The following is a 27,980-nucleotide window of genomic DNA, read 5'->3' as shown; positions in this document are numbered from 1 at the left end:
CAAAGTAAATAATAATTAAATCCAAATGGAAAGAGTGGGCCACCTTCTTAAATTTAACAATTACACCTTTTTTTTCCTAACACAAAAACATTTGGATCTCAAGGCGTTTACCATCAGATGATTGGAAAACAAGTCACATGGTCCAACCTTGTGATCAGAATCAATACTGGGGAGAAAGAACATCTTGAACTGCATTTTTTCTCTTTTATACAACTCATAGCTTAGTACGGAAGCAAACAGCGCTTTGAAGTCTCTTACCTTTAACGCTGCCCACAGGAACAGGCCGATCTCTGTCCACCAGGCTGGAGCTGGCCTTGTTAGTGCTGTCCTTCTGACGGGCTACAGCCACAGCAATCCCAACTGGCGGGTGCCTGACTTCCACCTCCCCCTGAGAGCCAATACTCTCTCTGCCAAAAGACTTGGCACTCTCTGGTCTTTCGGGATCCCTTTTCAATTGCTTCCCAGGCTGCTGTGGCGGGAGATGCTGGACTTTGGATGCTCCAGGTTGGTTAGATTCCAGCTTCATGTGCCCGAGGCCACCGAAGGGACTCTTCATGCCACTGCTGGGCCTGGCACCAGACTCCTTGGCAAAGTTACCGCTGTACTTAATCAAGCTCTGCATGGCGGACACTTCGCCATGTGAACCCGAGTGCAAGACCTCAGAGCCGCCTCTGGAGCTTCCACCCACTGCAGGTCTCTGAAGCCCTGATGGATCAAGGTAGATCTTCTTACTGTCCTCCTCCCCTCTGTTCCCATGCCCATGTTGGGCGACAAGTGCTGCCATCTGGCTGGTAGCATAGTTGCCCATTTCAAAAGGTTTCCACTTAGGCTCTGTGGGCACCGAACTCTTGAGCTGGTGCTGTTCCATGTGAATCCTAGAAGGATCTAAACCATTGTAAATTTTCCCAGTGTCTCTCATGGAGGCCCGCTGAATCCTCTCACGTTCTTGGTTGCGAGAATCGGCTTCCAGGCCCATTTTTACCAGTTCTTTGGATGTGGCGCTGTTTAAGTCCCTCACATCTGGGCTATGCCCCGATTTGCTCAGTAGGATTTCTGAGGATGCCGGCCTTTTCATCGCCATAGAATTTGACCTTATAACTGAGCCCTCCTCCCTTAACATTTCCATCCTCTTGAAGTCACCATGCAACGGAGACTCTTGTGCATGAGGTGGTCGTAGTGGGTCGGTCAGAGCCCTTTCGTTGTTAACCGGTAGTGTCCCTAATCTGTTACCATCTTTGTCCCTGTTTTTGTCATTTTTGTTGTCCCGAGCCTGTGAAGCAATTTGGATTGGCCCATTTCTTTCATCATAAACCTCGACAGAAGGCACAAAGGTGGGTGCAATCACTCTGTGTTCCCTTCCGGACTCCTTGGCTGTTGGGTAGAGGGTGCACAAGCTGGAGGAGGTGTGATGAGAAGGGGGGAATGTGCTAGAAGATACCATTCGAGGGGGGATCTGGGAGGAGTTACTATGGGGGGAAGGGCAGCTACAAGAAACATGCAGAGTACCAACAGAAGTCACAACCGTGTCACACTTTTTCAGCTTGTCCGTGTGGACATGCGTCCCAGGCCGCATGTTTTCATCGTGCTGACTTAGGTCCTTGGCACACTTGTCCTGCTCGGTGCCTGGATACCTCAGCAAGGTACCGCTGCCGCCATTGTTGCAGTTGCTCAGCGAGGAGGTCTGCAAAGGGTTCTTAGACTTTGGCTCTCCACCACTCAGACCCGGCGAGTGCTCATGAAAAAAAGGGGACGTGTGCTCCCCGCTTTTGAAAGTCCTGTCCAAACCGCTCAGCTTCCTCTCGCTGTCCAATTTCACGTCTTGTGTGAGGTCCACCACGCTCCTCGGCCTTGGATCCTCCTTAGGCCTCTCCCTCTCCTTCCTCAAAAGAGGCTGGCTGGGCTCAGCCTTGCTGGCCTTTTCCCTGCCCGACTCTCTGCTCAAGTCCTTCGCGCTCTTGTGATGAGAAACGGCATCCCGAGGCAGGGAGCTGGGGATGTGACTGGCTGCTGTCCTTGAGATGGGAGGCTGAGGATGCAGGGCTGACTGTCCCGCAGTGCCGGGCAAGTAAAAGCCTTCTGCAAGTGTAAGCAGAGAAAAGAAGAATCCATAAATGCAAGAATGCGTACACAGGCTAAGCAAAACGGTTCACTGCCCATGCACCTGGGGACCACCGCGCAGAGAATAATTCCATTTTGTGCTCATTCAGTTCATCCCATTTTGCATTCATCGCACCCCACCCCTGTGCAGACTCCTGCGTCGCTACAACTGGCCTCACTATCAAGATGACTAGACCGCTACAAACTTGAAACGCCGTCGTTCGAAAGTACTACGCTATGTACAGCTGTTCTTCGCGCTTGTGGCAAATGAAATAGAGCCGGCTCCAATAACCAGCAATACCATTTCATTTTGGTTAGTACTGAGCAGTGGTCATTGTCTGCATCCTAAGCAAAGTTATTGAACAACCACATTCCATAATGAAATCCTCCCTGACAGCCCCACAGAGAAAGAAACACACACGCGCACACGCACACACACTGTACTGTCAATACGCAGTGCCTGTCTACACACAGGGTAAAGGCCTAATAAAAGATAAAGTAATTAAACGGGCAGAGGGTGGAAAGAAAAATCAATACAATAATAATAATAAAAAAGATAGCAGTAGACCTCCATCTGTTCTATTGACCAGTGAAAACATATGTTTGAGCAACATCACACGCTCCAGTTATTTTCAATGAGAAAGCACTTTTCCTCAGCCACACTCCTCCCCAGTTCATTAGCTGAGCTGTAGGAGGTGTTGTGATTGTCCACAATGCAAGAGTATAACAGTCCTCACTCTGACAGGAGTGGGAGGGATCTACAGCAATCCTCCATCTGAAGTCGCTTTGATACCAGCTGCAGTCAATTAAGCAACTTAAGTAATTAAATAATTTTAAAGGGCATACGTAAAATAAATAACTGCCATCTGGCGAGTATAGAAAGAGTTCAACGCCGAGTATTAAACAATCAATAGAGAGGATTCTATAACAGGCAATAACAACACACTATTTCACTTTCCGTGTTGAACTTATCAATATGAAACTATCGTGTTTGTTCCAGAGGAGTGGAGGAAGTGTCCTGGAAAGAAGTGACAATTAAAGGAATATTCAAACCAAGAGTTCATACTCCTTCCTTTGCACTGTTGACATCGTGTCCCAGGAGACTGTGAAAAGACCACTTTTTTTTTTAAAAAGGTGCTATAGGTTAGCAATTTAAACCAATCTAAATGTTCCACACTGCCTGCATCAATCGGCAGTGTGCGCACACCCTGGAAAGCCAAGAGTTGTGAACTGTGGCAGCAGTGATTGATGCCAACCCCAGGGAAAAAGAAGGGAGGAGCAAGGGGGGGCCACTCACCTTTCTGGGATTCGAAGAGAGCGTGCTCCCTGAGCTGGGCAAGCAGGGGGCTCCCACTGCTGGGATGCTCCATGTGTCCCAGGGGAATGTAGTGGCTGGGATACAGGCCACTGGGCAGGTGGGAAAACCCTGTGGACACAAAGCAGACCGCATCAGCACATCAAACTCCCCATATCCTCACGCTGCCCGGCAGTTTCCAAATAATTCACCCTCCTGGACCACACGACGGCGAATCATTCTTGTGTTAGAAGTCAACATTCACTTTCATGCTCTTTTGGGGTATTTAGTTTGGGACCAAAAATGTACAATCCCGCAAAATCTTTTCGTGAAAGGGACATGTCTTTGCAAGGTACCAGTTAAGAGGAAATAGATATTTTATGACAAACCAACCAACAATTTGAATAGATTCCATTTTGTTATATTTGTACATTGAGACCTTCAAAAGGCAACAAATACTATTGATTCAAATAAATATTCATCTGTTGTGTTTGTAAAGCCTCCGAGTATACGTGGCTTTCCCCAAATATTTCGTTTTGCTTTTCAACACCTTTTTTATTTCTGGTATTTAAGAATATTCCATCACACATCATTCTTTTAGATTTAATGCCTTGTAATGCAATGAATCTATTTAACGTGAACAGAGGAACTCTCTCTAGTGGAATCATAAAAATATGAGTTATGATCTCACACAGAAGAAGGGTTTAAAAGGTTTTGTCTCAGCATTTTATGATTGAAACCCACCAAGAAATGTATACCCAACATGCCCGGCTCTTTTTCTTAAATTCAAAATGTGGAATTTCATCACGGGTTTCATAGGAAAAGAATGCCATTTATCACACCAAATAAGAAAGGGATTTATTAAAATGCTAAATCTACACGGCAAATCAGACAACCTGAACTCTGAAAAGAAAACATCAATTTTTATCCATTTGAAGTATAAAGAGAATACACAATAGGTCAGGTTGTACCAGTTGGATGAAAAGTCTAATCAGGTTGCTTTTATCATTATTGCGGCCCTGAGATAACCTCTTCTTTCAAATTACAAAGATGGATTCAGGACTTTTTGTCTTGCACTGCACTGACTAACTCTTCAAAGAGGGATGTAACAAAAAAAAAGCTTGTTACCAGCAAGAAAATCTGTATAGAACAGAGGTCACGAGGCTCCAATGGGAAAGATGGGACCCACTGAACTTCAGGAATAAAATGGCCAAATAAAATACACCCTACTAAACACCTCAGCCTCAGGTTAAGAGACCCAAAAGGATCTTGCCCTCATTACAGCAACAAAATTAACTAATGAAATATTCGTTTTCAAAGCAACCAATCTTCATGGCACTCAATGATTAATAACAGTGGCAGGAGATGTCAGTAGGCCTTGGCAGTTTCAAGAAGGTCATAGGGGTGTTGCATACTTAATAATACAGTTATAACAATAAACCCTGACTGCCTCTGAAAACCTAATCTATAAATAAGCCATCTCCATGACTACAGAAAACCTCTCAGCTAATCATAGACAACGTCTTTTGTTTTTGTTACAAAAGACTTATCCTGGCAATTCTTGACGTAGCAATTTGCTTGAAGCTTTCAGAGTTAATGGAGATTGTAACCTTAGACATGGTAGCAACTGAATGAGGCAGAACAACGGTCAACTGTTCAAAATACACCCCAAGGAGAACTTTTAGGACTTTCAGAAACATTTAACAGGGGGCGAGGACATTTTGACTTTTTGTGGTAGAAATGAAACTTAAGATTTGATTTCTAACTTAAGATGTAAACGCATACAACCAAAACAAGATTTGGAAGAATGATCTCAAATTATCACCTTTTCTGTGCTGAACTTGCCTATGCTTTAGCTCAGCTGTAAAGAAACATCCCCCTGCAGTGCTCTTTAACCAGAACTTCCGCAGGTAAAGGCAATCCTGGTTTCGCATTACATTATATAAAATGTTTTGTACTGCAAAAATATACCATTTAGCATTCACATTGGAACTATGATCTTCACCGAAACCAGGATATAGTTCACCAATACTCAAGATGAATTTTGAGAGACCAACAAAATAAGAGAGGGGGCTGTGTTAAGGAATCAATGGAACAAATATAGGTCAAACTGCACAGACGTCAAATGTTGCCGACATCCAGTCACTTTGCCCAAATACAAATTAGACCCCGTGTCAGGATCTGCCAATAAGGGACATCCAACCAATGTGATGGAAGATTACAGAGAAGAGGTCCTGGTAGTGCAGGGGTCAGGTCACTTTAATGAGTACTACCAGAGGTCAGGGAGGTTTATCAGCTGCAGCCCAGGAAACAAAGACAAACTGGGGCAAGGGGACAGCATGTGCTTGGGTTATTTGGAGTTGCTTTTCTACTAGACACCTGATGTGTTGCAGACACATAGGTCTTCCAGTTACTATAATATCTCTGGAGGCAAATTCTTCCAAAGGGCTTGTGCATATCATTCAAGTGAGGCCATGTGCTGCAGAAACACAGATGAAAACGGACATGTTGACCCTTCAAGTCCCACAAAGACTGTAGCTGTGGAATACTGACCTTTGCTTTGGTTTACTAACGAAAGTTCAAATCAAACTCTTCATTGTGACCTACCACTTACTGGAAACCAGACCCAAACACAACCAGATTAGAACAATTTAGCCATTACAAACATAACTTTGGGGAAAAAGAAGTTTAGCATAAGTCCACTTAGAGCCATTTAACCCGAGTGGCAATTATCCAATTTTGTTATTACTTGTAAAATAACCTCTTTAAAAAAAAAAACATACTCAGCTTTTAGAAAACAATGTACCACATCATTATGCCAGTGTGTTTTAATCCTTGTGCACAAAAACAACTTCAAAAGTCGATGTGAATTTTCTATATTGTGTCAGCTCGTATTCTAAGTCTTCCCATGCATTAATGCCTTAAATAGTACTCTCTAGAGCCAGGTCCCAAGTATGCAACTTATTAACTGTATTATTTTGCTACTTCTGCCATAATTCGCTGCCAATTTCAGTGGTTTACCATTTCCACATGGGAGGAGTAAGAGCAGGTATGATCCACAAACCTGTCGCAATGTGCAAGATAACAATTCTGCAAAATTATGTTCATTTCCAGAGAATGAAGGAGAGAAATATCCCTTTATGCAGACGGCAGTTGCTTTTTAAATTAGGAACACCACTAATCACCTCTAATCTCTGTTTTTCTTTTTCGATAAACTAAGCAAATGTCAGCTTCAGCAATTTCAGAAGGATAATTAGGTTTTATGCTGTGCATTAACCTCTTGAACGCCTCAGCCATTTTGCCACAAAGTGCTATACGGCCAGTGTGTGGTAAAATATTGAAGCTTGCCTTAAAACCAAATGAAGTGTTAGTCACGGTCCACAAACGATTAAGATTTTAACCCTAGAACTGCCAAGGTTGTTATTTTATACCACAAATTTGAAAGACGTGAGGTGGCATGATCTCAACTTCTCAAGAATCTGGGGTGTTCACAGCCGGTTATTTCTAACCTGGCAAGACACTGGTGCCAAACAGTTAATCACCGACAGGCCATGATCTGAGAGCCCACAAGCCACAACACCTTGATCTGAAGTCTCAGCTTGCAAGCCATGGAGCCGGGGAAATGAGACAACAGTCTGGACATCAGCCTGGTTCTGGAGAGCTTAAAGATCCTCTTTCAATCGCTGGCGAGATTCAAGTGTGATGATGAGGAGCATCTAGTCGCTACAAAACTTCACTTGTAGTGGCCGATGGCAACCTGACTACACAGACCTATACCTGTCAAATCTTGGGGCCTCACAAGCTTCCCATCCTGATCCATTCCAGCAGAACAATGCACATCTTCACAATGCTCACGTAACAACAACTTTCTTGCAAGATGAGAACGCAACAGTTTTCAGATGAATGCCATCATCTCCAGACCTAAGCCCAACTTAAAATATTTAGGCTGGGCATCTAGGACTTGGAGACAAATGAACAGGCACTTGTGTGAACAGACAATACATTTACATGAATAAAAAATAAATATTGTGCTGTAAGTTCTTAGCAGGGCATAATAGCTACTTTACATTTTTGCATCTGGGCCTTTTAATTTTTTCTCAGCCATTTTGTACCTAAATGGAGCTCCAACGTGGCGCTGTCAGTGTACGACAACTGCTCCACAAGGCACACAAATCTTTATTTAGCACACAAAGTGTGAAGAAAACAGCAGGTCGGCATCTGTGACACACTATTTGCCTGAACTTCAAGGAATCACATGAATTCTGAGAGGCGGGGGGGGGGGGATAATACCTATCCAAACATGACTCTTCTTTCTGTTTCTCCAAGGTTAAAAGAAAGCAGAAAAGTCAAATGTTTTACACCACGTAGAGTGAGATTCTCAGGTGCTTCTTTTCAGAAAGGTCAAGTAGGTTGTGTGTGTGTGTGTGGGGGGGGGGGGGCGTTAGCGGAGGGCTGGACCGTGCATGTCACAGATCTTTAACTGCAGCCTTCAGCTTACTTTTAAAAACAAACAGCGATAAAAATGATAAACTACCCGTGAATGACTTGAGCCAGGCAGTAAGGCATCTCTCATCTCTCTCAAAGTGTCATTCCCAATCCAAAACCCCCAGAGCTATAACCTCGCTGGCTGCTTATGTAACTAAAACCTTTTTCTCTTTGCTTCTGACATTTAACCGCTTTCCACTGAAGCTCTGAAGGCAACCCTGGAGGAACCCCTCTAATTTTTCGGAACATTCGAGCAGCGGGAGCCAAATTATGGAAGCTTTTCTTAAAATACAACCACTAGAGCCCCCCCCCCGAACTTGAAATAGCACCCTGGCCTTCCAACACATCAGCCAAACCCTTAAAATGTGAAGCTGCCGTTTTTCCTGTAGATTGAAAACACATGCGCAGCAAGCGTGGCTGGCTGACAAACTTGTAGAGGTGTGTGCGGAAATGTGAGAATCCACATCAATCCAAGGCAGAGAGATTGTGGGAGGAGCGTGCATACACAACTCATGGCCGGTCTGCCACAGTCAAAGCTCAGCATTTGAGCCCATTAACAGATTTATAGAATAGAAAGACATTCAACCAGTGAATGCTGGCTTTCCCTCGATTCAAATCAAGGACACGGTGGAGCTGGTATTGAATAAAATGTCAGCTGCATGAATTCCTGCAGACATGCCTACAAAAATAGAACTGTGAGTTCAACACAATAACAAGTCAAAAGCATTTGTTAAGTTATAAAATGTCCGAAAAATATTTCACCCCTGAATAATAAAAGAAAAGGTTGCCTTGATGAGCTCTAGGTTTGGTCATTGCAAAGAAAGTTAAAAGTGCAAGGACATGCGAAGAATCTCTGAAAACAGCAACAAATTGGGTTCAAACTTTTGTATTATGTTGCACTGGGCAAATTGTCCTTTACCAAAATGGGGGAAAAAGCATAATGACAAACAGATCTAACAACAAGAACAAATGCTTTCACCACTTGTATCTTTAACCTTAGCTTCTTATAATTACTTTAGGATGAAAGGCAAACCTTCTAGAGTGTTTCCATGTTAACATCACATTCTTAGCAGGACTGGAGGAATGAGTTAACAGAATAATCAAGAAAATCTACACTGAGGCCACCATTTTTAAACATGAAATCCAGGAGCTGTGACAGTTTTCCAGTCAAGAATAAAGACTTACTGTAGCAAACTGCTCCTGAATAGTCTGTCCTATAGATGGCAAGCAAGGATTCTACACTGCAGTAGGGGATCTTAGCCAAATGCCTCACCCCCTGCCCCCATCCAACACACCCCCCCCCCTTCAAGCATGTCCCAAAAGTCTCTTAAAGCCAGCTGTGAATGGCTGTCACTGTAGCTACCTACTTCTTAAATGGAATGATCACAGCAGCATCATCAAATGACCAGTAACCACCCATAACCTCAAGCCATTAATCACAACGATCTGCAGCAATCCCAACACTCAGTGCGCCAGCCTTCAGTTGCAATTTTGAAACTGAAAATGAATCTGGAAGCCAAACATAATGATTTCATTATCAAAGGGGGCAAATTGTTACAGCACACTCTCAAACAAACAAAGATAAAGTGCACAGGTTAAAAAAAAAGTGTTGCCCTTTAAGTACACAAAACCAGTATCTGCTGACCTTGAGCGATCTGCATAAAAATGTTTAAACTCCTGTATTTGCTTTTGAGAGGCAGGACAGAAACAGTTAAAACTGTGGTATGCTGCTCTACCACAAAGCTCCCCTCCCTGTCCTCTTTTCCCTTTATCAGAACCAGGTGCGTCCTTTATAACAAACATACATGTTCAAATATTTTCACAGGCACCAGAAACACAGTGCACTTCAGTGTCAGCCATTCATTACATTTCAATGCTGGCCAGGCAGGCAAACTCATCTTTGAAAATTCTGACAGCGAGATTTATAAAGTGCTCACCCCTGTGTTGCTCTATAGTGGCGGCCACAAAGACCTAATGTTTACCTGGCCCTCCCAAAAGCTATCACGATGAATAATACATAAATCACAAGAACTCCAAGTGGAGCTTTTTTTATCTGATGGCTTGCCAGAGTTCAAAGATGCCTTTTGGATTTTATACAAAAACACTTTCTTCTCCCCCCCCCAAGGGTTTTAATTAATGTAACAGAAATCTCTGAAAAAACTAATGGAGTGGTCGCTTTTGGCAATCTAAGTGTGCGCTTATGTATCCGGAATACCAAGGCGGATTAGAGCCCGTGCTGATCACACAGTCCAGGGGGCCCCACCCTCACTAAAAAGGGCCCCATGAGCTGTCTTCGCTCCCCTAGTTCATCTGTCAAACGGCCCTGGACTTTCACGAGAGCTGGCCATCATATCTGCCGCTATGTAATTACAGCATTGCTGAGTTCTGAAAGCATGGAAGTAAGAAGCAGCTCACAGTTGAAAGGCAAATAGTAATACTAATAATATAGTGGTCTGCCACCTCAGACCATTCACCGGTTTTGATGAGGAAAGATCTGCAGTGCCAGTCACAGATTCCACCTCATCAGGACTAATAAACACAGGATCACAGATGCCACGTTCTTTTTCCTTCTGCCTTGAGTTCAAGGCCACAGTGGATGGTGCTGACGGCATTGCTTTTTGAACCTGGGCTTGAACATCAGCGCCCAACTAAAAGAAGGCTAACAACTGTGAGGGAGAACTGTCTCAGAAACGCCCCTCCCCCCTTCCTGGCTTTTACCAATGGCGACAAAACGAGAATTAAAATCATTCCAATAAAGCCCAGCCTACTGCAGCCTTAGCGTACGAGACCTGCTGTCGCAGCTCAACTTCTCCGGAAGGTCTGGTGCCAAGGTCATCTGGCCGATTTCAGCATGCTGGAGGGGACGGGCCTGCATTTCAGTACTTGGACTTTTAAGAGAAGCTGCAAAGACCCTCTTGGAACAGAGCAAGAGCTTTTATGTGCTGCCCCTGGGATTGAGATCACAGGCGTCTATGGGCACTCGCATGTGCCCACATTCCCCAACAATCAAATCCAACATGCTTACAAATGAGATAAATGCTGCACACGACCCTACAACCCGCCATAAACCCAAAATCCAATATGTTGAAGCTGTTAACACTTTTTTTGTTTTCTTATTCTTTCCTATACAAAGCAGCTCTTTATTAGCTCAGTTTAAAACCCCCAGAAAGCACCCCCGCCCCCCCAACCCGTCCCGGGCCAACAACGGGGACTGCTTCTCATTATGCAGTTTCAATCAGAACAAGTCTCGCGTTTCCTGAGCCACTACATCCTTACTTCGTCTGGGTCGAATTCTCTGTTAAAATGACACCCGATTGTTAAATCGAATGCGTATCAAGGTGCCCGGTTTTGAATACCTCCAAGTGGGGTTTTAAATGGCGACACGCAGAGACGTGCATCATGGGTCTTCCCCACAGAAATGTAAGTGACAAAAACACTGGAGAAGCAAGACGTTACCTTCGTGAGGATGGGATGCCCACAGCTGCGCCATCTGTAGGTTGGAGGGGGTAGGAGCCCTGAAGGAGGGGTCTGGGGGCATGGGGGCGGGGGCGCCATGGGGTGTGGAGGAGCCAGCGAGCCCACCACCTACATAACCGCTGAGGAAAGGGCTGGAACCGCCCGGAAAGGCATCACCTAAAGAAATCAGAACAGAAATAAGCCACAATGAAGGAAACCTGCCAAATGTCACAGCCAGCACACAGAATTTTCCAACCATTCAATTCACTATCACATTTCTAGAGAAGTGTTAGTCAAGAGCAGCCTATGCAATGGACAACGTGCAAGAAGAAAACATCCTTAAACTTCAGCAATACAATATGCGAACTGCTACATTTTCTGGTTCAAAATGTTGCATGCCACTGCAGACTTTTAGAGCGACCAAGTCTGTTCAACACTGAAAGAAACACTGTTTCCAAATAAAGGCCACCTTGAATCCAGCTAAAATAAAAATATTTGCCTTTTTAAACATTTAACATGCAACAGTCCTTGAGATAAAAACACATCCTCAATTTTTCTTCAATTAAAACAATGTTCGATTTTGCATTCTTCGAAAAGAAAAAAAGTAGCAGAAATGAAACAGTGCAGATAGTTACAGCTCATAAAAAATACATGCTGCTTAGATTACAAGCAAATAGCCCCATGATTCATTCTTAACTCACCCTACAGGTTATTTTTATACAATATACTAAGAAGATGCTGCCAGATGTGCCCTGTACTTACAGCAGAGAACCCTGCAAATGCACCAATCCTCGACCTGGCTCTTCTCTTACATGAAATTTGACATCCAAGCAAGAACACACTTAGGCTTCCAAAGAGCCTTCACAGTACCATAGCTGTAGAACAATTCTGTGACTATAGAAGAAGGCTTCAGAGGAAAAAGGCAGAGGCTGAAACCCTAAAATTAACACTCCTGCTCTGCTCCCTCAAAAAGAGTTGCCTATCTTCATAAGAACAGGTACAAATGAGAAGTGCTTTGAGTGGAAAGTCCAGGAAAGCACATAAGTGTAAGGAATTATCATATTATTGTATTTTGCCCCTTATAGATCCCTGTTTTGGGTAGCTCATTGATCCAAGGTTCTCCTCCTTAAGGAACCAAAGTTAGCAACCCAACAACAACAGAGTAGCTTGATTCACACTACCACAACCCTTGGTGAAAAGTTCCTACTGTTGTTTGTTTGAATTATTGCATCCCATTGAGTCTGATGAACTCCTAACTTTCTTCACTTCTGAATTCTAAGACTGACTCTGTCAACGCTTCTGGAGGATTTAAGACGCATCAGGTCCCATCAGTCTTCTCTGTTCAAGACTACAAAGGTTTAATTCTTTGAGCCTGTCAGCAGCCTTTGAGCCCACAAACGATTCTGGTTGCTCTGTTCTGAACTGATTCAGAGACGTTTCACAGTCTCATCTTGTTACATCTTCAGAGATCCTTTGTCTTTGAGACAGGCCGTCTTGTTAGAACACTGGGCCGACAAGGGATTTCAAATTTCTTTAAAATAAACTGCTCCGCCAATCAAGATCCCATAATGCAACAACTGCGCTCTGGCCACATAAAGCTACATGCAACTACCTGCATGAATTAAACCCCAAAAAGCATGCGTTCTTTCCAGACTGCTATCCAGTAATACTTCGGGTCTTCATGGACGAAATGCACCTTTTCACATCTTCTTATAAAGAGGCCCAAACGTTAGCTCAGAAGTCCATCCCAGTCCAGCCCGACTGGACCATCCTTACATATTCAGAGAGCACACTACCACAAGAGGGGACCCAAGCCTCACTTCCAGCTTTTGCACCACCGTTTAACATAATTAACCAGGAAAGGGTGTGTGTCTGTTAGGGGACAGTGGGGAGGTGCAAATATTAGGATTATTAGAGGTCAATATTTTGGTATAGGGAACTGTGGATGAAAGCTAAACATTGCCTCAAGTACATAGATCATTTCAACAAACCATACACAAGAAAGTCTGAAAAATAATTTAAAAAAAACATCTCGATCAGTTGATGCAGAGATGCTTTGCTATGCAATTCTCATGGCTTGTTTAGCATACACTGAAGAATTACTTTCATCCCATGCTTCTAACAATGGACCTGATTAGCATTTTAAGACATTGTTATTGGGCCTCTAGAGTTTCCTAACCTCACTTGTACGTACACTTTGAAATAATGCTTTAAAAAAAAAGAACAAGCTCTGTGTTTATACAAATGGGATAACCAAGCTCAAGGTTATAGATAAAGGACCTATGCCTTTTCTTTCACCGGCCAGCAGGTCCTGCTGCCCTCAGGGTCACAGCAAGCATGGGAAATTGACAGCCTTACCCCCTTCCTGCTCTCAGCTCCCAATGAGCATGACAGGGACCACAGTCTTGTATTAACCCCTCCCCCTCCCGAGCAGCTGGGAAGAATGCATCTGTCAGCAGGAACATCCAGACCGCCTTCAGAGAGCCAAAACTGCACTTCATTTGAGTAAAACCTTAATTTGCTGGAGATCTGAGCCTTCGGTTCAACCTCAGTTACAGGCGTCTATTTTTTCAGGATGGGGTTCCAAGCCTTCACAACCAGGAAGACCCCCCCCCAACTCTTTGCTTTAATACAGGAACTGTTCGTCGATGAGTCGTGCCACAGCGCACGAGAAACGCGATGCTTTCATCCCAACAAAGGGATGGATCCCCAAGAAGGTCACGTCTGTCTGGCCAAATTCACTCATAGGCAGAAGATCAGTTTTGTCATGTAAAACACATCTGTAACAGACTGGAGCGCAAAGGGAAGTCTTGTGCTGGAAGATGCTAACTAGCTGAATCGTGAACGCATTAGCAGTGCACTTTTACTGGGTGAGCAAACAATTCTACAAGATTCAAGGACTGAGGTGTGTAATATTAACCCATTTCCTTCCTAATCACCCTGCCTTGCAATTAGAAAAACTATTACAAGTCAACTGCCAGGGCGGTCAAGATTTAAGGGTTGAAAAATATTTTAACTTGACCAACAGGGTCTCCTTTTCATTCAGTTCCTTTCTTTGAACCGACGCGAGAGGGGAAAAAAAATCAGTGGTCTAGCAGAAATCAGAACTTGGTTAAAAAGGGAAGTTGGCGAGAGGCTCCTTTCAAGTAAATAAAACAAAACCTCAAAGCAGACGTTGTGTCTGCTGGCAGTTCATCTTTGGCAGTTCCCAAACTGCACCATATCAAAATAACAAACAAATATAAAAAGTTAAGAAATTTGAACACACAGGAGATTGAGCTGTTCAAGCAAAGGCGTCAAAAGCTGATCTAGAAAACACATCTTGCAAGAAGGACTACTAAGACACACTCCTTTGAACTGCCCCTTAAATACAGACATTTAAAAAAAGACAGGAAGAGTCACACCACACTACATTTATATAATGATATATATTCAATAATTCCATCACTGGACAACAACCCCCCAAAAATTATTTTGGAAATGACCAGATGTTTTCACTCTGTAATATTACAGGCAATATAAAATCATCACTAATAAATCATATTTAACACCACCATCCATGCACAAGAACATAACGCAGCAAATCTCTCTGGAGGTATGTACCATATTTGCCACAGGGCACAACCGTTGGCTAACTACTGAAAAGAAGGAAAGAATTGTCTAATTCCTATGACCGCTCAGCTCCACAGCATATTAGCATACCCAGTACTGCTTTCGAAATAGCCCTGCCAAACACCCCCATAATTGAACACAGACCACTGCAATGCACACGTCAGAAAGAACAGTTGTATTTGGACAAAAATCAACTGGAATTCAAACCCTAAAGCTAAATTAAACATAAATGAGGCCATTAAAGTCCCCACAGTCTCCACTCCTTTAAAAAGTAGGATTACAGTTTGTACTACAAACGTCTAGTTACTAATAAGTGCAGTAAAGAAAAACACACAGGTGGTATACAAGAATCAATCCACAAAAATACATTAGAGGACCTACAACAGAAGGAGAATGCAAGATAGTTAGTTCTGTACACTTGCTCAGTGTTTTTTTCAACTCTGCTTTGCAAAACATTCACCTATCGCCACATGTATTCAAGGGACTAACAACCAAATCTACTTAACAATAAAAAAGACACAAGTCCCTCTGAATGTCAGACCTCTTTCCCAAGTGACTCCGGAGATAGCCAGATTAGTAACAAAGCCAAGTCTGAACTACCTATGCCACGGGCTTCAATTATGGATAATTGAGATTAATCACCAGAGTATATCTGATTGCTTTTCCATGTCACTCTGATCTGGTCAGACTGTACAATAGCTAGGAAACCTATCAATATGGAATTTGATCATAACTTATAAAACCACTACCAAATACAAAACTGTGCAGCAGTAAGCGTTCGCTGTGGTAAGCGATTTCTTCAGGTTTTTGTCAAAAACATTACTTTGAACAGCAGTGAAAGCATGTCCCTTCAATGTGGGACTTGCATAGCTTCACTGAGCAATAAACGTCTGCTCTGAAGTCCGGTCGGCTGTTTTAATGAATGCTGACCCACCACTCGCTTAAGAGGGGAAAGGGAAAAACAATTCAGCCCTTAGGCCATCCTCTGTTTGAAAACCACACAGTACATCGCCTTTTCAATAATATATGGCTTGCAAGTCAAATCAAGTAGAGATCCTCCATTTGGTTTAGCTTTGTTTTTAAAATGACCAGGACCTTAGTGTCCTGGATAAAGGGGACTCCTAAACAAATAAGAGTCTCTGGTATAATTTGGGTATTTTTTACCTCAGTTTTGTTATCCTCTCTCTCTCTTCTGGAGGGAGTGCTTTATTTTTGTATGTCTGCCTGTGAGGACTTAAATCCTTTCATAAATATATATAGAATACATTTTCCATGGTTGTGGCTCATTGTTATAGTTATCTGTAGAAGACGAGGCTTTACCAAAGGATGAACAGTCTTCTCACTGTCGGTTCCTACATTCCTCACCACAAAACAGTCACAGGAAATAGCTGTGGGTCAGAGACTTGTGCAAGAGGTGGTAAAAAATAAAAACTCAGCTCAAATACTTGCGGGATTTCACTTTGTCACAACACAGCAGAGATTTGTATATATTTGGTTTTGAAAAGAAGATCAATTGCAGGAGGGAAGAAGGATTTGACTTTACCTACGAAAGGATAAAAAAAATCCCTTGACGCGTACACACTCCTCAAAATGCAGTTAGACACAGATACATTTTTCTCACCAATTTCTTTGCTAAATAAAAACGATTAAAGCTGGTGCTCATTACAAATCAAGGGCTTTGGTTCAGTGTAGCAAGGCAGTCTAGTCTGAAGAGCACACAAACTCCAATATTTCGACACACATGCATAAACTTCACATGAAAATGTATTTTCAAATGCTTCTGCAGATATTTCTGCCCATATACCTAACCTTCACCAGTCTAGCCTTCACTTTCCTGTACTTAACTTTCCTTTTTCTGACAAGGCTGAAGATCTATGAAGCGGCTTTTGGAATTTTCCCTGCAGGCGTTAGGGGTCCCAACACAGTGCGTCTGTGGGAAGCACCGAGGCCGATTTATTTACATTATCAAGTAAGCACAAGCACATTTTTTTTATCATCTTCTAAAGCCCAAACTGCACTGACCAAAATCCCCAACCATTTCCATTTGGAAAGATTTGCTTCTCATCCAGCACGAGGGCATTCACGAACGTTGCTCGGAGATTTGGTTTCTTTTTAAAATCACCGAGCCCTTTTTTGTTCACCAGTTTCACTGTTTTTTTGTCTGAGGTTTCGTATTTTTAGCTCCAACCAGCTGCTAGATTGCAGTGTGGGGAAACAGGCTAGGGAGAGAAAAGCAGCACTTAAAAAGGTCAAATATATCTGCCGACATCAGCACAAACCTCTCCTCCAAACGTACAATGGCGTGGTGTACATTAAACAAGTAACATTTGTTACATGCCTTAGCTTTTCGAAATCCTAGCTGATATATTTATGTTAGGCTTTGGTTTTACGGGCCGTCGGGCACTGTTTAAATAATGCGAGTGACCCACGGATTGCGGAGGGGGCACCGTTGCAATTTTCCTTGCTGGATTGCAATTACGTGACCATGCCTAATGATGTGAAACACACAGGCCCTCATATGCACAACCATTCCCAGCACAAAGAGCACAGAGAAAAGGAACACAGGGGCTGGAGCTGAACAGATTTATATTGCACGGCAGTTACATTATTAATGAGTTAATTTCAAATACGTAGCCACCGCAGACAAACGTCTTTTGAGATCAGTGGGACAAAAAAACACAACAAAAAAAACACACTGCTGGACCCGGTCCCTTGCCAACTCGCACACATTCGCATCTTACCAAAAGCTCAACCTTTTTCTCCCTGCTTTAGTTAAAGGCGTATCTACCAGGTCTGGGGGATAAACGTAACTATGAACGTCTATCCACCGTCCTCAAAATTAAGTACAGGTTTTCAAGCCGTTTATTTGCATGCAAGAACAGCAGTATGCTTATAACTGCTACATCCAGTACTTAACGATGCATTTCCTGCAGGCTGCTATTAAGGAAAGCCAAAAAACCCTAAAAGCTATACCAGACTACTGTGAGTCCTGTTTAAAGTCTCTTTATAAAAATAAAAGCATTCCATAATATAAATGTATACTTAAAAAGGGGGTATTAACTATTACGTAATTGGAGGAAACTGGTATTTATGACTGAATCAAAGTGATTTCCCTTTAGCAAAATAATAAAACCGTCAAATCTTAGTACAGAAAGCATTTGTTTGCTCAATATTTAAACACACGCTTGTTTTTATTTTCTCACACTACTTTTCTAGTTAATCCACAAGCTCTGGCTGAGATAGGTAGAATACACTTGGTCTCAAAATGGTTGAAATGAACTACAGGCTACATGAGCGTTATGCACAGCTGGAGAACAACTTAGAATATGTATGCATGGACAGTACTTTCTATATCACAATTGACAGGCTTTAGTTTAGGGTTAACTACGGTGTAGAAATGACTGAAAAGAACATCACATTTTAAAGCTGGAGAAATAGTTTAAATGATTAAAAAATCATATGTTTTGGGATATTATGAACAGCTGAAGAAAGGCTATTGTCTGAAACATCTGGAACAAATAATTTTTTAATCATTTAAACCTTGTGGATACTATAAGTACTTCCTTCTATTGTTATATTTGAAGTCTTTATTTCATAGCCTTTTGAACCAGACAACTGTTAATGAATTTATTTTATGCTGTGGTGTATTTTGTTTTAAATGGAAAACAAAGTTACAGATCTTAATCACTCAGATAACTTGCAAAGCAACAAGACCATACAGAGAAATGAGAATCTTTTTTTTTTTCTTTTCCCAGTGTAAAAACACTGGCAGGGCCTTTTGGCACCAGGATGCTGAAATGCTGGCATTTACTAGCATCTAAACTATATTTAACTTTTTGCATGTTTCAGGAAGCACGTCCAAACTGTTAACTTAGTTTAAAAATTAAGTACAGCACGTGAAAAATATATTGCTCCTGGCTTTGCATGTCTGTGCAGTGGGTACTGAAATAACAGTTTATCAAACAGAAGTCCTGCTTATACATTTTCAGGGCCTTTTTTAAACAACTTCTCTCATCCAGCGCTACTTAAATCTATTCGTAGGTTTCGGATGCTTCCTGAATGTCAAAATCTGAAACTAGTAAAAAAAAGGATTCACACAACATAATGGCATGTCACAATGAATAGGTCATTTTTTGCTCTTTTTAAAAAGTTTTTTAAAGGAACTTTCCAGTTTTGAGTGTAAGGTGTTAACAGCAATGCAAAAAAAAATCAAACCCTGTTCATTTTCTTTAAAAAACTGCATTGTCACTGAAAGGATTAAAAAGAAATGTAAGTCATAAGACCCGGATCTCAATGTCTAATTAATGCCTTTTAAAGCTACACAGAGAACTCCGTTCTCCCCTACTAGAAAGTGATTAATACTCAAGGGAATTCTCCAGAGTACTTTTCTTTAAAAGAAAATCTTTTAAATTGCTTTCCTTGCAGTATAATTTGTAATAAAATGACTAATTACATCATCATCAAGGGATGTGGTAATTTAAAAATCATTGGTATGGCTAACAGGTAGTGATTGTGGGCACACATTAAAGACTACCCTATCCAGTTCACAGAAACGTTCAAACGTCGGCACACTTGTCGGAGGAATCTGCCTAAAGGTGTTGCATCCTGAGTAGACCAGAGTGCCAAAGCATTCATGAACTGAATTGAGATCATGTCATATCTTCTTGTGGGTTACATGGAGCTTTGAGAAAACAATGACAGAGTATGCATTGTTGGTCAGATGACCATACTGAACAACCCCAAAGCAAAGCATCAGTGTTTATACAGCACAAACAACAAAATCTAACTTCTGAGTAAATACAATCTAATCAGCAAAGAGTCTGAAAAAGGCTCAAACATTAGTAGTGCTGTGGGCAATCTTCAATGCATTTTTACAGCACACAGCCTAACATCATAAGGTAGGTCTAAACAAGACACAAAGTCTTACAAGTGCTTTAATGAATCCAAATTTGTGCATAAAGACAAAAACTCTGTTAAATTATTTGATATATGAAGCATTTATTTTTAATGAAGCTGGCAGTTTCTACAGAAAGCATAATTTTTCAAACAGAATTGCATGAAAAGTCAGTCTCTAAATATAGAGTGAGCCTACCAACATAATAAAAAGGCAACCTAATTTCTCAGGTTAGAGCTACAAATTGCCGAGTGGAAATTAAGCAGAATAGCAGTTTGGTACACATTTTCTAGGCCAGTGCCGCACAGCTCTGAAACTTGATCTCATCAGCTTTCAAATCACTTATCCCAAAATTACAATTTAATAAGCCTCTTCTACTGCTGTTTTTTGAGCAGATGTTAAATGTGGGATTTATCAAATCTAGGTGCTCTTTTTAATCCTTTCCCGTTCAATATGATTACCATCTATGGCTTTTTCCATTGTTTTTGCACCATTTCTGGGTTCTTCTCTTCTGTATACAAAAAACAGATAAGCTTATGTAAACATGTCAATTGCTTGTTGTGATGATACTTATTTATTAATCCGTTACCTGTGGCAAAAGGGCAATCCATGTAGATCATGGACATTTTTTCCCCCACTATGGGGCTGGCAGACGCACCTTTATAATCTTTGGTGCTTCAGTACATTACATGTTCACAAAAGGGTAAAAGCTAATGTGTTGTTTGTGCCATCTGGGAATTGTACAAGAGATTCAGCATCATCCTTATTACTGTTTAAAGGGTTAAAGATTCTCCTAAGTCAATAAACCATCAGTCAGCTTTGAAATAAAAACATGCATTTACACAAGAAAAACAGCAGGCTGCCGTCTTTATATTTAAAGCACAGCTCATAATTGCACATAGAACATAAGTTTGGGTATATTCTAAAAACATGCAAGACAATTTAAGGCTCCAATTCCTTCCCACGAGTCAGCCCAGTGAACAGAACAGCTCCTGTGCTGTTTAATTCACAGCTCGAGACACAGATACAGTGAAGGCTTTCCGAGACATCTACTCCTTTTGCATGCGTCTTTATCCCAGGATTCTCCTCCAATCACTGTGTTTCACAATAAAAAGACAGGTTTCACGCTCTGCATCATGTTAAAGCATATGCCGTCTGTGCTTATCACAGCCATGCCATAAACCAACCACAGCAGAGGATGTGCCTGCCGCCAAGAGGAACCTGTTAAAAGCAGGAATGCTGAAGAGACTCACCCACGTTTTCACGCCGCAAGCTCGAAACAGATAAAGGGTACCTTGGACATGGCCGTCACAAAAATCACATCAAAGAACGCGAGACGTGATGAATTGAAAAAACAAAATATCTGACAACCCCTACCTCATCGTCCTTCTCTCCACTCCCTAACAATCACAACACACTGGCACTAGCCTCCGCAGAAAAATCCTAAAAATAGGTCTTTTTCCCCTGATCAGATTTGAAAATCTGGAAAATGTATTCTACTCCACCCCTCCTGAGTGTTGTGGCCAAACTCAAGACCCTCAAGATTCTGAAAGTAATAACCATATAAGCTCAGAGAGCTGAAACGGTTTGTAAACACGACTCTCCGTACGTATACATTTCTTCTTCATTTACAAAGAACAGTATGCATATCTGGCAAGTGCCATCTAACACACCAGCATAATAAAACAAAACCCAACCAAATCACTATTGTTTAGATCTGCCCTTTAGTTCCACTCCTGCAGCTGAGCACATTAGCACTACACTGAAGAATATTTGCAGTTCAATACCATGTTAATATGCACAAAACTCTTATGGTTTCAGGAGTTACTGCAAGCCTGCACTGTTACTGAGGCAGCTTGAAAAGGTATTCTCCAAATTATCACCTGTGGGTATTACATTCAAAAGCGGATTTGGGAATTTTGCTGATCCCTTTGTCCCAATAACCAGGAATCCACATTACCCCACCGCCACCAATCTTGGATGCCCTGGAGCGAGCATGGAATCCCAGCTCTTTGAGCTGCAACCCTAGCCTATGGTGGGGAAACACCAGAAGAGCTAGCAGAGCTGGGGGCCGTGTTGGCCAGAGACCAGCACGTGTTTGCAGGCGGAAACGTCCTTTTCACCCTTCAACCGATCACCAGCAAGTGTGCTGTTTTACCATACAAACCAAGAAAAAAAAATGAAGGAAAGCCATGGTAATTTCAATTGGACAGATGCTTTTATCCCCCATACGTTTGCACTGCAGATCCTATTAAAGAAACATTCAGAGTGAAGTCCCTCGCTCAGGGGTACGATCGCGTCCCATCGTGGACTTAATCCCAGAACCTTGCAGGTAAAAAAACCTCAGAGCCCTGACCCTACCCCAAGCCCATGCAACGCTGACTACAAAACACAACCAAGAATTCAGATTAACCCAGAATTCATCTGGCATGATTTGTCTTTATTTTGTAAAGGTTTTACATCGACTGGCCTGGCCATCAGGACTGATTTAATGGCTTGAACACTTGATCCGTATGTGAAAAATTAAGAATTTGAACATTTATTATACTTTCTCCTTGGACAAAAGGTCCATCAAACTACTAATTGATACTGCAGTGGGAAAATATTTCCTCCACGACTGAGGTTTTAAGATAATGCTATAATGCACTGTTAAATATGAAAACTCAGAATTTTGGGGGATAATAACTTTAAAAATGCCTTATTAAAATAAGGGACCGTAGAGGTACGGAAACAGGCAGCTCTCCATCACGGTAAGCGGAGTGCTTTCCAGAAAGCTTGTTTTCTTGACCGACATATTCAAGATAAAAGACCGACCTATTGTGTAATTTGGAAGTGTAGCCATCGATGACTGCTTGTGTTTCACTGTGATTCAGTTTCACAAAGTTTTGAGATGCCAACACAAATACATAGTAACACCTCATTACCAGGAACTGGGGTTGGAGACACTTTCCTAAACATTTTCTGAAGTCGGTGCTGGGCAGCTGGTCATGTGAGAAAAACTCCTAATTATCAAAATGATAATTTTGTCAGTCCTGCTACTGACAACTGACAGAATTACAATGCAGCCCTGGGAATGAATGAAAGGTGCTGTATAGCCATTGTTTCAGCCCTTGCTCCCAAAGGTGCGAGTCAAGATGCTCTCCTACGCAGCTTTAAATGGTGTCTGTAAATCAATAGCATCTTTTAAAAAAAGATTAGAGGGGAGTCCCAGCAGATGTTCCCATCTCCAATTTAGAAACCAGGGTCCCTACGTTAAAAAAAAGCCAATAAACTACTGACAAGAAAAAGGGCTTCAGAGAAGCTGGTCACCAGAGAAGAAAACTGATCAATTCCCCCCAACCCTCCTGCAAGAGACTCTGTTTCACACAAATAAACCAAGCCTGGATTTCCATTTTCCAATAGCACTATATGTACTTATGTACTTGGCTAAAGAACAGGTCACCGAGGACTGTATTCCCTCGTGCATTCTCATAACGGATAGGATACTGCCCCAAAACAATTCCTGCAACACAACAGCACTGCATTTACCAAATCATTTCTTAGCGCACAGTTCCTTCCCAACACATTACAAAACCGCTTACAAACAAACATTTTACAAACCTATCCGACCCCAGGAGACAACCTCCCAAGTCTGAAAATAGTTTTGTTGGCTCCGAGGTGCTAGACAGGATTAGCGAATATTCTAACGAGCTGAGAGCAAAGCAATCTACTCGGACATTTCAAAATGAAGAAAAAAAAGCAAACCTTCGCACCAGCACAGTTTGCATAGTAACGATGTTGTTGCAGTTTATTTTTCTTAAGTATTGCGACCTGAACACACCTCATTTGACAGCCCATTTAGAAAGGCTGATTTACAGAACCTCCCAGAGGGCTACAGCCTTTGGTTTAACAATCGGCCCCCACCCTCCCCTCCTCCTCCTACCCCTCACAGGTACCTCAAGGAAGAAAGGAGCTCAGAGCTCAAGAAAGAAGAGGAGCCAACTGCAGCTCGTGTCACAATCCTGACCTGCCCATTTCAATCAAACGGAAAATCCGCCCACCCTACAAGTCCGGGCCAAGAAGAAAAATAAAAAGGAAAAGAGGGTTTTGAGAAAAGGCTGGGGCTCAGAAGAACCCTTCCCACTTATTCTTAAATTACCAGCTTCCCTGCTGTTGCAAATTAGAGCAAAAAGCATAACAAACTTAAACCAAATTAACACCAGATTTGTTTGCTTTATACTTATATTAAAGAGAAGCCCTACCTTTGAAATTAAAAAAAAAAAGCATCAGGGCTGCTTGGATACAGACAATTCTGGTTCCTATGTCCCCAATCGGAATTGTTCATGCATAACGCGAGTAGATTGGAGCACGGACACACCCACTCGCTTCAGTGTATTTTAATGCCGTATTCCAGCGCACTTTTTAGATTGGGCACTATGTGGCAATGCAAACATTAAGGCAAAAGCTAAATGCAGGACAGCTACTACACGGGCAGTGAATGCTTTGTGAAAACAGTGAGTGAGATCGGATTAATTCCGCTATCTACGGAGGTATCAAGGTACTCCACATTTGGAACGGGTGCGTTTTCTGCGGAACACAACTGCTGCCACTACAAAGTAGAGCACACACTAAAACCGCATTCATGTTTTTCACCATGTCTTCAGGAAAAAAGACTGCAAATCGATTTATTTCACACTTCGCCGTGCAGTTTTGCCTAGTGCATTGCTAAAAACATGTTTCTAAGCAATACCACCTGAGTAATTCTTCTTGGGGGAGGGAAGTCTCTCCCAATCGATACATTTTCTCCCCCCACTGTATCGCTTTTTAGAAACCGTTGTTCCCGTTCAAACAAAGCCAAGCTCAAGGGTACCAGCTCCTTTCCTTCTGACCACAAATTCCGGAGGGTGGGACATATTTCAGAGGAATTTTAATAAAAAACGTAATAGGCTTTTAATAGAAGTGGCCAAAAAAAAAAAGATACAGAACAAAACATTTTTGAAATGCTTATGCTGAAAAACAATCACAGCATAGCGCCAAGAAAAATAACTCAGTTGTCTGTAGTAAAAAAAACATACTGTACTAAAAAAATATTACTCCTGCTGTACAACAGGAAACCACGTGTACTCCATAAAATATATTAGTCTACAGGTTTCTGCTATGGTCCAGAAAATATTTAGTTTTAAATACCTGCCCTGTTAAGAGAGTTCCAATTCAGCATGTTTATTTTCTCTTTTAAAAGACATCATTACACTTCATAATGGCATGTTAAGTCTCCGTACCGATTTGGCTATAAACCATTCTAGGAATTGTAGTGAATGTCTCTCATCTTCAGCCTTTTCATAGCAAGACTATGTATTTAGAGGCAAAAAATAATCATTTACCAAAGCCATCATCTAAAAGCAATAACCATCTCCAACTAGAATTCCATTTGCAAGCATCAGCAGCGCATTAGCTATTTCTACAATGTTTTTTTAAAGCGAAATCTTTTTCCCCTCGGTTTTAAGATGCCACCGTCTCCTTCTATCATTCGGCATGTTCCAGAGACGTCTGAAGTTATCGCACTGAAAACAGGATCATTTCTTTGGAGACAGGGGTAAGGGGTTAAGCACAACACCCATTGTCATGATGTATTGCTTTCTGAATGGCCCTTTCTCCACGAACTTGTAAATATTCATTTTTAACCTTAACAGTTATTTGGTTTGTGGGTCAAACTGTTAACCAAACCTCTTTCTCTGCCGACCCCCTCTGTCTGCCATCGCATACACTTCCTACCCTATTTCATCAAATAAGCTGAAGGCTATCAAATAAAATCTCCACCCCCCCCACACACACACTCTCTCTCACACACACACACAACCCTATGTACCAATAAAGAATGAAAGGGAAAAGAAAAACTCTGCTGAACATTTTAAGCAGACCCTCATCCATTATTGATAGGGAGACTGCTGGTCACAGAAAGATGGGAAATTAGTGGGGCTTACAGAAATATGGCCAAGGGATTTGAGCACACTGCTCCCAGAGCTTAATAAAGCCATTGTCAATCTACACAATTTGGGATGCTGTTCGTTAAAAAACAGGTCTTCTGTCCCCTTAAGTCAGATTTCCTTTTCCAATACCACTGTCCAAGTCCAGAATACCCTTTTTTATCTTGCAGTTATTCAGGATTTAATACAGCCATTGCAACGTCGCAACAATTACCGGAATACAGAAAGAGAAATGAGATAGCAGAATTGAAATGTAGAGCGGACAAAATGCAGATGACAATCCAAATTTCTCTTCTGTTCTCCACACCGTGCTGGCTTAGGTAGAAATGTTTGCAAGGAAACATTAAAGAAAAATAGCATTTAGGACAGCGGTATTGGGTAAAAAGAGCAATTTATGTGAAATGTTACTGGATTTATTTTACAGACAACAAAAAAGTGGCTTCTAATGGAGCCTTCTGTGGAGAACAAATGCACGCCACACGCGTTAATGCCATAAAAATGCCTTTAACTTAATTCCTCTCTTAGAACATCACACATTTCTGAACCTAAATGAAAAAAAGGGTGCAAACCTCAAAAGAACTTTAAACTTTAGACTGGCTTGTAGCTATGAGAAGCCCACTAAGATGAACCACTGAAGCCATTTCGAGTGCAATTAAAGAACTTGGCAAACAAAATAATTCCTGTTTAGTGCTTTTGTTTTATGTTCACTGTGCACAATTTACATGTATTTTCCCTGTTTTTGTAGAAGATTCCATATGCCAGAATGTAGGAACACAAAGATTCATTTGAATAGATTTTAATTTTAAAGAGATGCAGAGCGAGATAAAAATCCCAAGCAAGATCATGTGTCATCATTACTAACCTAAAAACTTTATATATTTTTTGAAAATTAAAGTTTTCACTGTTAGCACCCTGTAGGTTTTTATACTTAATTAAAAGGGCCAACAAAAGTTAGCAAGTAATGTCCTATACTTCACTACACAGTTACTGTATAGTCACTACAGTATACAGTTTTTAAAAGAGAGCCCTACCCAGAATTACAAAGGCTTGACTCAGGCAATTCAAGTTATAAGTCACATTTGACAGCCTAAGCAGTCAGGTTTTCTCAGAAAATAATACATCTGTAGCTCACCTGAAGGGGAGTGTGGATTGCCAAAAACTAGCCCTCTTCCCTAACCTTTCCAAGAGCTAAATTCACAAAGCACATTTAAAATCTCTGAATCTTAAGTAGCTCTCAGAATAATACAGCAACGTATTTTGGTTTTGATTGGTTTTTACTTCTTAAGGGTATTGAACAGCAAGTCTTGAGGAAACATTTTTACAGACCCGAGGCACACAAAATATTCACCCCTCGTTTCACAACTTTCTAGTGTTTCAAAAAGATCTGCTTACACAAACATGTTAGGCAAAATAAATTAATCATAGAAAACTGTACTATTAGCATGCTTAAAGCTGTTGAGCTGCAGACTTTTCCTAAACCAGGACAGCTTTCCTATAATCAGGCAGTTTCCTTGCACTGTCTTCTGAAAGTACCAGGCACAGGACACTCCTGAAAATTCACTGCTCCACTACCACACTCTGCTAGGATTTCACACACTCCCATAGAGTTAATTATCCAAAGTAAGCTCCAATTTGTTTTTACCACATTGATGGTTTATCACTGTTAGCTCAGACGATGGAAGAGATAAGACTGACAGAAACTAATGTGTGGTTACAACGGAAAAAAAACTCCCTTAGAATTGTACACATTTCAGAACTGGGTAGGCTGACAAGTATAGACATCTTAAACAATTTTAATGTCGCTCTTTCTAAGGTCATTTTTTTTCTTTTAACTTTCCACGCAGATCTTTAACAGAGTCAGCTGTGACAACAGCAGAGATAAGTAGTAAAGACCAAATATTAGTTGTGTTTTTTTTTTAAGTATCCATTAGTACTAATCAGCAGTAGCATTTGGAAAGCCATGAGATTTCAGGCAGCTTTAAGGATATTAGGTCATTTTATAAATAAACATTGGAACTCATTGTTTTAAACAACAGCGAACTGTTTATGAGCCAGTGAGGTTCCCCTTCATACAGTGCTTCATAACATCAAACATACTATACCGAGAAGAGAAACATTCTACCGACAAGGATTCAGATATCTGCTTGATTTAATACATTCACCACAAGGAGAAAGCTCT

The 27,980-nt window shown here is 41.6% G+C and overlaps 1 protein-coding gene across 5 annotated transcripts in view; it reads right to left on the bottom strand.

Annotated features, from left to right (window-relative positions):
• The window catches only part of tnrc18 (trinucleotide repeat containing 18), an 83,344-nt gene that overhangs the window by 47,582 nt on the left and 7,782 nt on the right, over positions 1-27,980 (bottom strand). For all 5 annotated transcript variants that reach the window (XM_088612938.1, XM_088612939.1, XM_088612941.1 and 2 more), the window contains exons 2-4: positions 11,333-11,509; positions 3,395-3,523; positions 259-2,076 (exon numbers count right to left, since the gene is read on the bottom strand). In XM_088612938.1, the coding sequence (XP_088469064.1) occupies positions 259-2,076; positions 3,395-3,523; positions 11,333-11,509 (2,124 nt within the window). The remainder of the gene's footprint in view (positions 1-258; positions 2,077-3,394; positions 3,524-11,332; positions 11,510-27,980) is intronic.

This window comes from Lepisosteus platostomus, chromosome 19 (assembly GCF_059453375.1).
Source record: "Lepisosteus platostomus isolate fLepPlt1 chromosome 19, fLepPlt1.hap1, whole genome shotgun sequence".
Taxonomy (NCBI): domain Eukaryota; kingdom Metazoa; phylum Chordata; class Actinopteri; order Semionotiformes; family Lepisosteidae; genus Lepisosteus; species Lepisosteus platostomus.
Note: the sequence above shows the minus strand (reverse complement) of the source record. Positions and strands in the feature narration are given on the sequence as shown.